This window comes from Pholcus phalangioides, unplaced genomic scaffold (genome assembly GCF_987345545.1).
Source record: "Pholcus phalangioides strain wild (caught in Gottingen) unplaced genomic scaffold, Ppha-v1.0 ptg000007l_1, whole genome shotgun sequence".
In the NCBI taxonomy this organism is placed as follows: Eukaryota; Metazoa; Arthropoda; class Arachnida; order Araneae; family Pholcidae; genus Pholcus; species Pholcus phalangioides.
The window spans coordinates 24531913-24548021 of record NW_028301600.1 but is presented as its reverse complement, the minus strand read 5'-3'; the positions used below and the strand labels follow the sequence as shown (position 1 = coordinate 24548021).

The 16109-nt window shown below is 33.3% G+C and overlaps 1 protein-coding gene across 1 annotated transcript in view; it reads left to right on the top strand.

Moving 5' to 3' along the window:
• The window catches only part of LOC149085103 (uncharacterized), a 119319-nt gene extending 115000 nt beyond the window's left edge, over window positions 1-4319 (top strand). The window contains exon 3 of the mRNA XM_089232900.1: window positions 514-4319. Within this exon, the coding sequence (XP_089089026.1) occupies window positions 514-1245 (732 nt within the window). The 3' untranslated portion in view covers window positions 1246-4319. The remainder of the gene's footprint in view (window positions 1-513) is intronic.
• The last annotated feature ends 11790 nt before the right edge of the window (window positions 4320-16109 follow it).

Genomic DNA, 16109 nt, shown 5'->3' with positions numbered 1-16109 from the left:
AAGCAGAAATCGAGAGTTAGTATCGCAGGAAATTTTTACTTTGTTATAGAACAATTTTTTTTGGTATAATAGAAAAAAAGGGAACATTTTTAATTCAATTAATTATTTTCATTCTTTAATTAATTAGAATGTTTTTGATTGAAGGCTCAATAAAAATTTATAAATTTTATATTATCTCCAATCATTGTTTTGATGCCTTTACAACAGCTAAATTCTCCACTTCTTACTGAAATTATTTAATATTTCACTTTAATTTGAAGAACAGTAAGTTTTTTACTTTAATGAAAACTATTTTAAATTCAATTGCTTTAAAATCAACCTTTTAGAATCTTTATTTCCTCTTGAACACTTTTCGGGAAACACTTAGTATTTCAAGCAAATACAGAATGTATGACATACCTTTTTTTTTCTTGATACGCATTGCTGCTTTTTATTGTATATTTGCACCTTTTCGTGTATCTGACACATGGGTAGTTTCATGCAATAACTTTCAACTTTTATATATTTTTCCAGGTGAAAATTTGGTTCCAAAACAGAAGAACAAAATGGAAAAAACAAGATGGAATATCAAACGCCGAGGCAGCTGAACACAAGCATTCACCCGAAAAATCCGGCAATTCCAATGGCAAAGCAAAAACTTCGAAGTCGACTAAGAATTCCTCTAAACCGTCAACCACGTCGATGAATGCGAATACGAACCAAATAGACTCGATCTCGACTGCTGGCGTTGGTACAGCGGGGAATCTAACCAGTGTGTCCTTGCTCAACGGCAAGCTTTCGACTACCGAACTGTCAAACGGAACACCCATGGACCCGATGGATACGAGCTCTGCGATGCACGGTGAAGACAGGGTGAGTGATTCGAGTGGTGCCGAGAAGACCGCTTCAGACGATCAGGTATCTAATGATATAATATTACCGAGAGAAAACCAAGTAGAAACGCAAGCTCCACCACATCCGATCATTTCACCTTATGCTACTGAGCAATCGTCGACTCCACTAAGTTTCCATTCCGACGAGACTAGCAACGGTGGTCGCGAACAATCCAGCAGTCAACAACCTCACCATTATCCGATTCATCCACAGCCATTACATCCGCAGGTAATTCACAGCAACCACAAGTCGTCTGTGCCTCTTTGCATTGCACCAAGCAACAGCGAGGCACCTTCTATGTCACCATCAAGTGGTTGTTTCTCAATCCAGACCAACACTGACGGCATGGACAATAGTTCGAACAGCCTATGATTTTTAAGGAAAATACTGTCTTATTGTTCCGCTGTCTCTTCGGACATGGATTGGTGATGATGATTTTATGTCTCGTTCATTGCAGCATATGTGATTGTGAAACCGAATTATATACCAGTGATGTAAAATTACATATATAAATATATATTACATATATATATGAATATATAATGATTATATATATATATATTGCCTATTTCAAGAGGATATTGGCCAAATTAAGTGTCTTGACCAATTGCTATACGGTCCAAATCTATTGAGACGTTGAGCTACTGCTTCCAGCAGATCAAACTGTATAAGAAAGTTGTCTCTCAAGACGTGTGCCTGATATAACAGCTCCTGCCGTGGAAACTCTCTTTCCTTGAAAATTTTCCGGACTTGAACTGCATTGTACAAAGTACATAGACGTGTGCACGATTCCAACTTCGATCTTAAGCGTTAATTCCACCTTCAAATAAACATCTAAAAAATTACTCGGGTATTCAAGATCGTGACACAGACAATTGTGAGCTCAGAGAATTCGCAATTTCGTCTGAGACTGGACATAGACGGTTCTTACTTGACTCATTGTCAACTTATAGATATGACATATTTACTCTCGGACGAACAACAATGAATGAAATCGATCTCTCTCGAAAACTAATCTCAAGAAATCATTGGCTCAGAATGCCATTTTTTCAAATTACGTTAATTAAAAATGTTTTAATCACTCTGAGATTAATAATTGTTTTTTGGTAACAGTAAGTATTGTGAACATCTATGGTCTATCTGTCATTATTTGTCAATATTTTTTTTCAATTTCAATCCAATTTTACTCAAAATAGGAATTGAAACAATAAACAGAAATATTACAGATACAAATTAAAAGCGAAAACAATTAAAATACAAGAATGATAATTATGCTTATGAGTAGTCAAGGAGTAAATGTTTTACCAATACTGACCACCAGAATAAAATTAGATATAATTAAGGACTTAACAATATTTTAAAGCAGGGGTGGCCACCCTTTTCCCAAACTATGGCACAATCAAGATTATTTTGGATGCGCACGCCACTTTACGAATTTTAACACGCAGACTATACGTCCGGTTTTTACAGGAAACTAACATTTTCTGCGTTCCTACAAAATATTGTTCAGCTGTCCTCTTATTTTCGTAAAAATGTTCAGTTTGTCATTTTTCTGAGTTCTAAATTGTTTTTATTTTTGAGCCATAAATTCGATTATCGCAATGCAGATTGCATATGTACGTACGGTATCGGTAGAAGTTCATCTTACCTACACCTTGTTGGGCATAGAAACCGGAACCTGAGGACTCAGGGTGCTTGGGCAATTTTTCCCCAATAAACTTTGTAAGAGGGCTTAGCCCTCCCCCCCCCATAAGAATTCGTGGATTTTTAATGTAATTGCATTATACAATGCAGGTTTTGCAACCTATAAAACCATCATTCATAAGAAAAGAGGATTGTTTGAAAGTTGGGGAGAATTTCTTTAATTGAAAAATGAAACAGAATTTCTTTAATTGAAAAATGAAACGGAATTTCTTTAATTGAAAAATGAAACGGAATTTCTTTAATTGAAAAATGAAACGGAATTTCTTTAATTGAAAAATGAAACGGAATTTCTTTAATTGAAAAATGAAACGGAATTTCTTTAATTTTTGAAAAGCATTCACGTGCTACTCCTGATACCATGGCTTGCCACGGGTTGGCCAACCCTGTTTTTAAGCAATATATGAAAAACTTAACTACATATTACGGCCGTCTGAATGCATGAAACCTCACCAAAGCATGGCCTAGTGGGCCTCAGATGCATAGCTTGCCTCATAATAATGAGATCTGGTATTGCACTGAGAATATATAGGTATGTAAATTGTTAGGCCAGCACACATTTACTCGGAGGTTCACGATGTTATTGAGATGATTCTCTACAGATGCTATGATGAATTTATAATCCAATAAGTATATGGTTTCACTGCATATATTTCTAAATTTACCACCGCTAAAAATCAAACTACTACTACTTAACCGAACATGTACCTCTTACACATTCCTCTTCGGAATTTCTAACGAATCGGCACATGCCGAAATGTGTGTTATGAATGTATGCTTGGCCCTAACGTATTTATGTTGTCGAGTTGCACTTGTTTCATGTTCATGCTGCCATCTGGCTTCCATTTTTTGAAGTAAGGATGGCAATGTTTGAATTTTCATGTTTTGTGAGTATCGTGTTGTAGGTCTGCCTGCTCTCTGCGGAGAGAATTTAAAAATCAAACTATATACAATCTGTCATTGAATAACATCTGTGACGAGTTGGATTGAAACGAAAAAAAAAAAAAGTGTTTAAAATAATTTTTCAATATGGACTCCAATGAATCCATTATGTGTGTTCGTATCACTTGAATTCGTCGAAGATTCTCCAAAATGTGTGTGAATCATAAACTTGTTAAATTAAGTATTTCAAAATGGAATGTATCTTTATAAATTCCACGTATTAAAATGCGATCAATGTGTCGGAAACTCTAATAGTATTTAGAGATGCGTTCGATTTTCGTGTAATGGCCGTACTCAATTATTCATCAGTAATCATTAGAGATCGGTTAAATGCATGACATCAACGGATGATTGTGAGAAATTTACTTCATCTTTGCCATCTGGCACGAAAAAAAAAACGCATGATATTGTGGTTTTGAAATAAACACTCATACACCAATCGATATGTATATGTAATATTTGCATGAATGCATATATATAAATATATAAATAAATATACATATATATACGATATCGTTTATATTTGTATCTTTGTAAATGCTACCAGATTTCTGAAGATGTTAGTGCTTGAATATATTGATAACTGTTTTACGCCTTGAAAATTTTAAGGCACTGAGGACATTATAGATTTTCTTTTTTTGATTGAGGTGATTCTAATGATCGTCAAATTTCTCTTTCAAATGAATCAATGAATGAATTTGATCTTCAAGAAAACGAAGAAAGCAAGAGATGTGATTCTTTTTCTCCTTATGTTAAGTGTCAGTGATTGTCTATGAGAATAAAATTTATTGTAGATGTTGTTATGATATGTTAGATTGTCGTGATTTATTTTAGATGTTTCAATTTTTTTATTTATTAATAATTGTTAGGTCGTCCAGAAACCACCGAGAGTTTTATATACGCGTATTTCAGCTGTGCTGTCTTTTTATCAGATGAAATTAAACATTTTGTGGCAACATGGGGAAGTTAAAAGTCAAGTCAGATGTCCAGTCTGGCTTTTCGATGAAGTTTTAATGTTTGGAGCAATCGGTTTTAATGTTTATATTCAATATGACCGATCAAAAAATTAATGTTAAGCACTTGATGTTGTTATGAAAATAATGTTCCTCAAAATTCTACAGATATTCATGACATCTATGTAGATGAGCCTGTAAGTGAATCAGCAGTTAAATGGTTTCGGGAAGTTTTAAATCCAAGAATTATAGACTAGAGTAGATTACATGTTTAGTGGATAATATGATATCTTAGAAACAGGAATCGGAAGAGACACAAAATTGACCATTCGAAATTTAGTAGAGATCATGAACATTCCTAAAAGTACAATTCACAAATGAAACTTAGTTAGTGAAAAATTGTATGCGTCGATATTCAGCGTGTGACGTTATCCTGAAATTCGCCGAAAAAGACCCATTTCAAGGCCCTATTTTACATTTACTAGGATGTTTATCCCATTCACTATACTGAACAAGCATCGTGCTATCTCACATTTGTTTCGCTCTCATCTACATTTTCAAGAGGGAAATTCACTCGCTGAAGTGATACTATCAAAAACCATATAGGTGAACTTATTGCGTCCACAAACCAGGTAAAATTCCGCAAAGATAGAATTTTGAAAGTGCTTAAAAACAGCTTCAAGTTTGAGGGAAGAAATGAAGTACTGTACTTCGACCAAATGTATGTATATATGCAGGTAATATAAATGTATGTAATAATTCGAACAAACCATGTAAATCTTGACAGTTTGTCCTTCAAAAAATCACAAGAAATATGCTCCGCTTTTTTCAAACCACTAAAAATCTGAAAAGCAGTCTGCAACGCACACAAGTAATATAATATGTATATAACAAATAACGAAAAGTCGAAAAGAAAATTTTCGGTGAAATGTATTCATTGTTGTATAATTCTCATCAAGTTTATCTAGTAGAACCAATTATCTCATTTACAAATGGTTATCACACCAAAAAAAAAAGAGATATGTGAGTTTAAGTTCAAACCCTAGCTGAAATATGAAAGCATCCTTGATCTGTTTAAATAAATTATCTTGATTGTTGATAATAATAATAATAATAATGGTACAAGTCAATTTCGTAACATCGGAAACAAAAAAATCAGTATTAATATTACACACTTTTGGAGTTCGTTATTATCAGTCGAGAAACTGAGCATTACTTGAAAAATAAATTTAATTAGATAAAAAAAAATAAATGGAATAAGACTAATGTATCTGTTAATGTGGAATAATACGGAAAACAAGTTTTCGGCAAAACGGGGTTCCTTATACACGTGAAAATACTATAATATAAATTGCAATTGAAATTGTTGAATCTACCAGACATGTATTACTGCAAAATCCATCTTTATTGTGAGTTTTGTAAGGACAATTATAAGATTAGAATAATAGATACCTAATTAGCTAAAGAGTTGAGTAACCCAAATCTATCCTTGCCGGTGAGCACAAGGATCTTCAGATGAATTTTGCTCTGTCCTCTTCTTCAAGTTGAACTCTTCTTTCTTTAAAACGGTGAAGTTGGTACCAAATTAAGATTCCATAAAGTCGATTATCTAAAGGTATAAAAGTAATTCAGGACATCTTTATAGCTGCTTATGTGAGTGAATTTTATTTCTTCGGGTTGTTTGTCCAAGTATTTGATACGAAAAAGAATGATCTGGGAGGTCTAGATGGAGAGCAGAGAGAACCACAGGGGGTGGCTTTTTTTTATTCTACCTGCTTCCAACCGAAGTTATAAAACAAGACTTTTTAACGTTACATACTTGGTTTTTAAGACCCGCTATTTGCGATTTTTTTTATATTTTTTGCGCCCCATTCGATGGACTCTAAAGCCGCTTCCGGGACATAAAAATGGGCTCTAAACAGAGCGCGGCTATAAACGCGAACGAGGGCAAAACGATCGAGCTCATTTAGTAACGGACGATGGGGCTGACGAGACAAAAAAGACACTTTTTTTTTTTCACTCTCATGGTATCTTACAAGTAGAAAGTAAAAAAAAAAACAAATAAACGGCAAAATAAAAGCGTTTCTGAAAAGTGCAAGCGTAAAATTTATAGCACTTTGGCCGTGATGTGAGATTTAGCTCTTAAGCCTGTGCAACCAAAGAGAAAGAAAAAGGTGTCTCAAATGTCGTATCCACTTTTGACACGGCAAGAACTATTCGTTGAACTTCGATTAATTCGACAAATACACACGTATTGGCAGTGAATAAAGTATCATATTCGAGAAGACAACCTGTTGTACCACAATAGTACTAAATAGATCATAATAACAATCAAGAATTTATTTATAGAAAGATTTTAGCAGAGTCAACAAATATTTCTGATACTGTCATCAAATAAACCTAGAAATGTTTAGGTTCAAAACGTGTTAAAATGCTGAAATTTGTTCCCCGTTGCCTTGGGAAATATATATATATATATATATTAGAAAAAAAGAAACATCAATGTCATTTCAAGAAGGCGTTTTTAAAAAGATCCCATCCAAAACAAACACGCGCAGACATCATTCGAGACAGTCTTACGTATCAGTTTAACAGTAGTACGGGTGCCAGGTCCAATGTTTTTGTAGTCATGATTTTGAAATCAATGACAGTTGACGATGAAACGAGGACCCATGGCTTATTTTTAAAAGCACGAGGTTGAAGTTGATAGTCGGAGAATGCACTCAGCACTTGTCAAGCGGAGCATTTAAATTTGCTAAATATAAATATAATTTTTTTTTTTCGTGTTGTATTCAATTTTTATAATATCCACGAGGTTGTGCACGTTGTTACTACAAGTAGCGATTTGGTGACTAGGTAGTAGTAAAAAGTGACGGATTTTCTATCGTTTACGCATTCTGACCATGCGAATCATGCCAAAATTAAGTGAAAGGTTGATTTACTCTGTTAGAGAGAATCGAGTCACACTGGGATTTTCTGGTTACAAATTTAGAATTCGCCAAGTAAAACAAAAAGTAAGAAATGTGGCTCTGTTCTTCTTCTTCTTGTTAATTTTTTTTTTTTTTACTTGTTGCTTTGGGGCTGCTTTTCATGGCTAACTGAGGATAGAAAACGATCGCGAAATGATGGTTTTTAGGTTGGAGTTGAATGGTACAAGGCAAGGCAAAGGAAGGAGAAGAAGGGCACGTAAAGTGTCTTATGCGTGTTAAGCTCGCGGTGATGAATGCTAGCTATTTACCAGATAGCGGTGCCGGGATGACAGATGGAGAGGGCACTTTGCAAAGGCAGCTTTCTGCTGCTGCTGCTGTTGATCTTCTTGTGTTGAAGTTAATACGTTTTTTGTGTCTCCTTTTTTTTTTTTTCGTTTCTATTTTTGTGCGCATGCACTTGAAAAACGATCGCTCAGATTTGTCACGATTTTTGTGGTGACGATGATGTCGTTCCACGCATTGTACTGCCATACAAAGACAGGTTCAATTTTTTTTACCGTTTGATAATAACTAATTGGCTGAAATTTGGGGACTTGTTTCAATTTCAGTTTGAATTTTTCAACTGGATTCCTTACTTTCAAGCTTAATTATGATCAGAAAGTATATTTTCGAAAGATGACAGCGATTTTATATCGCGTATCTCTTATGAAAGAATAGTGAATGTGCAAATTGTGTGTTGGGAAAAAAATAACTTGGGAAATGACGTTTGAATGTTCACTCTACCCATGTTACTCTATGGATGTTATTTTCTGAAAATATTTTTCTGAAACGCGTTTCAATAGGGAATATGCATTAGCGGTTTTGGCAAACTTAGATAGCAAAATAAGGGATCCAACCAGCTGATAATCCCAAAAAGTGAAAATTTCCATATTCATGGCTTAAGCATAAGGGGGACGACGTGTTATTTAATAGAAGCACTTGCACATCAGAACTGAGTTTAAGAATTAGTGAAGCATTTACACTATATTCATTTTTCGCATATTTTTGATGCTCTCTAGGGCAAATTTGATCAGTAATTTCGAGCTGAAGTTGTTTTTAACACCTATAAAGACATCTGTGCTCAGCTCTGTTCTAAACCAGGCATACTAGCTGATCTGATCAAAAATTTTCTTATAGATAAATCTACACTGCTGGAAACAATTAGAGGATCTTGTAGTTTTTTTACATAAATTATGATTAGAAAGATATATTAATTGATGATACAAAAATCTTCTTTCTAGATATGTTGAAGACTGCTTCTCAGCATTGAAAAAAAATTCTTAACCGTTCAATAATAGCCTCACCAATTTCAAGGCTCACAGTTGTTCATCATTCAACCTATGTCAGAGGAAAAGATCTACACTAGCGTGACCAGATGAGTTGCCCGCAAAACCGGGACAAATCCCGGAAATCGTTGTTAAAAACCGGGACATCCATTAATAATAATCGGGACGAAACCGGGACATTTTCAGAACTCACATTTGGTGAGCATTACAGTGTAAAATTGCAAACTAATAATGTAGTACAAAAATATTATCACGATAATTCTACACAGAGGCGCAAAAACGAGTAAAGCATCAGAATATGGGAGCCATGGTTGCCTGACTTGACGTCCCGTATATACGTGGTCGAAGGGCGTATGCTATAAAAGGTGAGATGCGTTATACGTTTATGCTTCTACGAACAGTCGACCCTCGTTTTACGAACTTGCTAATTCGTTCCAGATGTCCGTTCGTAAACCGAATTGTGCAGAAACCAAAATAATTTGTTCCTTATAGGAATCAATGTAAAATTGATTAATTCGTTCTAAGGACTATGAATATTTTCAGTGTGAACTTTCACAGAAGTGCTTTACGCCCAATTGTGTAACGTAAAACCGATTGAAATCATTATACTAATACTGAAAATGATTTTCCCTAGAAGATATCCCAACCTTACGAGATAACAGGCCTATATCGGATGCAGAGGCCGGGCTATGTCTGGTTTCTTTAATACGTCATCTGTGTCAAATCCCTCGAAATTTGTGCCTGCAATATGGCCGCAATTGCTTCAAAACTTCCTTCATTTCATTCATTTCTAAACGGGCATGCAAGAGAAGAAAATGCCGAGCAAGTTTATATTCACTAAACACTACCTCCGTTCAAGCCATAATATTGCACGTATGAACGGGACTACAATGTTTCAAAACTGGTTCGGCGCCTTTTAGTTTCATAAAATACTAACATGGCAAAAATATAACAGTGGAATAACAAATTTATAGCATAATATCTAACGTAGCTAAAAGTTAAAATGGAAAAAATATTGAAAATAATGCTATATCTGGGCAAGCAAAAACTGGAACAAACAGTCGTCCCACACGGCAAAAAATAGCGAAAAACCGGGACATTTGGCCACCCTAATCTACACTATCGAATACTGTTGTGAAAGATGGTAAAAATGGACGGATGTAAGGGGGTAATCATCAGGGGTCGTAATCGAAATTGAAAATAGGTACAGAATTTCATAGGGAAAAAATAAAAATTACCAGACTGTAGTGCACAAGTTGATAAAAGACCGAGAAGAAACAACACTTGAAATAGCGTTGGAATTTTTTTTTTCCCTGTGTGTGCCTGGTATTCTATGTATATATGAAAGAAAAAAAACTAGTCTGTAATTCTTTCATAGAAGAAGCTGGAGATGACAGGAAGTCTAGGAAGTTTGCACCTAACCCAGGAACGCCTTTTCTCTGTCCAGCACGAAACAGCAGCAAAAGCTAACGCTCAATCATATAATGCGAAAGAAAAAAATATATATATATATAAAAATAAAAACAATCTTCGAAAATACCTATTAGGATAAAAGTAAAAATAAAATAAATAAACCATTCTATTTTGTATTGAAGTTTATTCCCCAAAGGCGTCGATTCGTCGAAAAATAAGCCAAGTTTGTGGCATCTCTTCTCTCACCTGATGCAATCTTTTCCAACTTCCAATACAGAAACATATAATAAAAAAATACTTATTAAGAGAAACTATTCTTTTCCTTTGATATTTTTTTCGAGAATACTTAAAACGCATAATTTTGAAGTTGTAAAGAATTAATAGAGAGATTTTTAATACTTGTTGAGATACCAAAATGGTTTCGAATAAAATATCACCTTGTTAGTTGTGGTTTTTTTTTTCAATTTTAAAATTTAAGTCTGTGAATGTGTGTTAAAATACATAAAAATGCTTTTGAAATAATGTTAAGAGAGTAATTAATTTCCACCTCTTTTTTCATTGTAGAGCTTGTGATATTCTCTTTACTAAACTCTCGAGACTCATTTTCTCGGAAAATATGTCGAGAAACAGATTTTTGAATAAATGTAATTTAAGATGTACTTTTAACTTTTTACTAGAAATGAATGAAATATTCTCATACTTTTAAATACCTGTAGAAATTATTAAGCACTTGATTTTGTTAAAAAAAAATTTCTCGTTTTCTCAGGAATTATACAAAATATACAAATATATGCATACTGAACTATATCTAATGATTGGTTACATAGATGAACGGAAATAAAATTCGGAATATAGAAATTTATTTTATTTTTAAGAATGTTCCAAGAATGGGATTTTGGCTAATATTTAAAAATGGATTAATTAAGTCTTCAAAGAAGCTATTAGGCTTTTTCTAATGGACACAACGAAAGCTTCCGAATGAATTCCGACGTATAAATTGCGTGCTGCGAAAAAGAAGGCGAAGACGCATTTGGCACTTTGATTAGACAATGTTGACACGCGTCGCACGCAACGAGCATGCGCAGAAATGGACCTCATAACAAAGTTGATGAACCTTATTTTTTTATAACATTCTTATACATATATTCACTACAATATACGGCTATAACTCAGAGCAGTGTAACGTAAGTCTAAAAACCTAATTTTGCAGGAGAGCCGAAAAGCAAAGGGTTTTACATAAGCTAATTGGCAGTTACGAATTAAAGATTAGATTAATCTTTTCTGTGTAGTGAGAAGTATCGGCGAAATTTTTGGATTTCATGTTTCACACCATAGATAAAACACATTCAAGGGGATAGGGGATACGATTTGTTTTTTGTTGTATTTTTTTAAATAACAAAATAGTGAAATTTAAATCAAATATTTTAAAACAATCTGCATTAACCTCTTCACATCTGAGCCAAAACTAACCATTAAAATAATGTTTTTTTTTATTGATTTGTGCTTATTGTATGTGAAATTTAATGCCCTGGTAGGCCCTTTGAAAAGAAAAAATATTAATTTTATTAGGGTTGATATTTTTACTAGTTCCATTGGAGCCAAGTGCACATACATATCCATAAGATCTCAGAAAAAAAATCATTATAAACCATTTAAAACCATTAAAAATGAGCGACGAGGTTAAAATCCGTTCGTTAGTAATTTTTATATTCCAATTTTTATAATGGAAAAAAAATCATGGTTGTCTACGCGCGCGCACGGGAAATATTATCTTCATTTCTAGTTTTTATTTCCATGTTTGTTTTTCGTCACAAACTTATATTCAATATGTGGCTTGCGAACCAAATTTCTCATTCAATTTAATCCAAATTTTAATGCTTTGTTTCTTATGACTCCTATTTTAGAGAACTCACCAAAAAAAATGACCCGAAGGTGACGTCTTCAAAAAAGTTTTGAAAAAATTACCACTGATTCTACTCACATTTAAATATGCACAAAAATATTTTAAAAAATCCGGCGGAATTATTATAGGTCACTCAAAAAATTTTTAAATAATAATATTTTGAATGCCAATAGAGGACAAGAATGAATTTAAAAAGCCCGCAACTCCAGAGTCTTAGAGTGACGTCATTCAAACACATGATCAGGTAAAGACCAAACAAAGTGAGAAATCTAGTTCTTAGAACAGAAAAGCTAGAGGAAAGAAAGAAAACGAAAGTGTGTGAAAAGTAGAGTTTTTTTATAGATATCGTAGGAGCCCAAGAGCCGATGTGTAATCAACTGTTATTGCTTTAAATAATTTTTTGAGGCTTTATTATTTGCATTCCGCCGCTAATTTTTTTGTCTTTATGTGTTTCTGTGTAAGATGAATGTACTTGAAATTTTCATAATTTTTTGAGGATGACACCTTGGGGCCCTTTCCTTGTAAGTATCCATTGATAAATACATCAATATTTACTGCATAAAAAATTATTTAATTGTTAAAAAGGCCAAAAAAATTGTGGTTCGACACCATTATTATATTTTTTCTTCTATAGGGCCTACCGTTGGACACATCTCGAAATGGATGCTTATAAATGTCTGTGTGTGTTTTTGGAAGAGAAATAAAAAATTTCATGGATTTCATTAAGATAAGGAACGCAGGGAACAGATATAGCTCATTTCAGTTTTGCGGTTATTTTTTAATAAATTATTTATTAAACATAAACCTTTTTCAAATAATTTGATTAGATACACCAAAATGCATTTATTGTGTGTTTGGGCTGTTTAAAACACATTAGCTGAAAACAAAAAAAGAACTATAATTCTTCATTTTGAACCTCTGTTGTCCCCTTAAACAATCTAAATGTAAAATAATAGTAAAAATCACAAAAATTGGAGTTACATTCCTTTGGTCCTAAGGTACAGAATTTTATGAAGAGCTTAAATGAAACTTTTATTATGATACTTTCATCATTTCAGAACAACGAAAATTCTTCAATTTCGTTACCAAAAAATGCTCGTACTATTCAATAGAATCGGGCATTTGAATTGCAGTTGTAATCATCGAGATCTGCTGAATTTCTTATGTATGGTGATGACTCCGGATGAGAAGCTGAAAACCGAGAGTAAAATGAGCAAACAGTTGTGTATATATATTGTTAGTGGTCTCTTGAGAGATTGATGTAAACGTTGATGGGGAGTCATCTGTTTATTCTTCGCGTTTTTCCAGTCACTTTATAAAAAGAAGAGAAATTCGCATGTTGATTGGCAGTCGCTTAAAGAAACCAGAAACTAGTTTTGACGTCAATTTCGTTTCTTTACAAAGAATTCTATGTATTTTTCCTCTTTCCCGTTATTCTTATGAACTTTCTTATAAAGATCAAAAAATCTTTTCTCCTGTTGTCAGCGAGTGGTTCTGTAAGCCATGAAGTTGATGCTCACTGAAAACGACGTGGTTTATTCGATCTCAAGATATCATTTACTAGAGTCCGAAATCAGAAAACATCCATTTCGATCATACAAAAAAAAATTCCCCTCGAGACTCGCAAATTGTCGGTATTATTCCATTCTAAAACTAAATGAATGGGGGTTTTCATTTTCAATTAATCTTTTCCATATGCACTGTAAATGATATCCAGCTTGACTTTCTAATTCGAGTCGTGCAATCATTCTATAACACTGCTCAACAATGATGTTATTGTTGAAAATATTTCAGTTATTTTAGGGTGGGGACTTTTGGGTTACTGATTCCGAATTTGGCATAGGTTTTATCAGATTATCTCTAGTTCTTGAGATAAAGTGAAAATTTTAAATTTCAATAGTAATGCACAAGCAGCATACAAATCACATTGAAGCTGTGCGAAATTTAAATCATTGCCAAAGATATTTCAGTGATTTTAGTGTGATTTTGGAGCGTTGATTCTGAATTTGACATTAGTTTTGTCAGATTGGCTCTAGTTCTTGAGATAAAGTGAAATAAATTTCAATAGTAATACATAAGCAACATACACATCACATTAAACTGGGAAATGTAAATCAATAATAAACTTGAAATCAATACATATAGACCACTGATGTCTGATGATGATATAAATATAATTATATTGTGAATATATAAAATTAGAAAATGAATAAAATATTAAAAGTAAAAATTCGAAAAATTAGTGACTACAAACTACATTGCAATGTTGAGAGTATGCATTATTTAAAAACTAGAGGCAAAACCGAAACCAATTTCAAAATCAGCAGCCCTAATATACCCTATAAAACTGTTTAAATATCCTTGGCAACCAGGACCGTCATTTCAACTTTTTCCAGGGGGGGGGGGGGGGGCAAAGCACGTGTACTCAATGTATGTATATATATATATTTGTGTATATATATATATACCATTTTAATGTATTTTCAAAAGCCAGTTCCGTCATTTAGGGGTGGGGCACATAATTTTTTTTGCGGGGGCACACTGTAATTATCAATAATAATTAAAGCACCACTTCGTCTAATAGAAATGTTCACGAAACTTCAGAGCACTGCAATAACCGATTAAGGTAGATAAATCGATTTAGAATATCTGAAATTCTTATATTGATCCCAAAATGCCACTTTTTTTCAAACTAATGTCATGTCCAAAATATCTGAAGATTACTGGTTTTTTTGACACTAAAAAATTGAAATTAAAATCCATTCGATAATTTGATAATTTTATCGATCACTTAAGTGACCCGCGGCGCATTTACAAATAACTCAAGTGATACGTTAAATATTAACAGATCACTTAAGTGACATGTGGCATAGTTCCAGATCATTTAAGTGACATGTGGCGTAGTTCCAGAACACTGAAGAGGCCCGCGATGCACTTCCACATCACTCAAGTTCTCCGTGGGAAAGTTTTAGATTACACAAGGGGCCCACGGCACAATTCCACGTGACTTAAGTGACTCGCGGCGCATTACCAACCAGATTACTTGAGTGGCCCGCGACATGTTTTCAAATCAATGAAGTGGCCCGCACACTCTCCTAAATCTTGATCACCCTTGCACTAAAAGATTTACTTGTAAAATACCAAAAAAAATTGAAAAAAGAAATCGGTATGATTTTTTTTAAAATTATCACTATTATTATTGTTATTATATTACCATGTATATTCAAATATACACGGTATCATAGAAGGTTAATCACAGTAACATAACCATACAGTACACCGAATATCGCCATACACCAGTTTACTCGAGTTCCACTGCACTCACAAAAACGAATTATGCAAAATAGAATAAAATTATAAATATGACTGAGGTCGCTAGAATTCTTTAAACAATTTTTCAAACAAAAATCTGAGCGATATAAATACCTGGATTTCACTATTTTCTTCCTTCATACCACTCAGTTAAGAGCGATCTATTTCTTGAACCTTTTAAGCGTCGATAATATTTCCCCCATTTTCCTTTCAGTCCATAGAAAAAAAAAATTGAAAAAAATCCCTTTTTTTTATATTCAAACTTTTTCCTCATTTCCAAAAAGTCTTCATATATATATATATATATATATATATATATTTTTTTTTAAATATATTTTCAATATATCTTTAAAAGTTTCTTTATTTTATTCTTAACATCCGCTTCATTTCCTCTTAAAAGGCCCAACTACAAATCCTTTTTTGTTTCGACAAATCTTTTTTAATATTTTTTTTTTTTATGTATTTGAGGGAAAAGGAGAAGAAACATATAAAGGAGAAAGAAAAAGAAAAAAAAAGATGTTTCTTTCAGCGAATTCTCCTTGTTATTCAAACACTCTTCAATTACTTCACTTATCGCTTACGTGGAAAATGGTAAAAGAGAAACGAGAGAGTTGAAGTAATGACAATAAAAAAGAAATAAAAAAATAAAAAAAACAGTATAAGAAATGGAAAAAAAAAAAAGCTGAAAGAAATTGGACTCGTATTTGAATTAAAGAAATAAATCGCTTCAATCTTCGGTGGCTACAATTCGCGATGA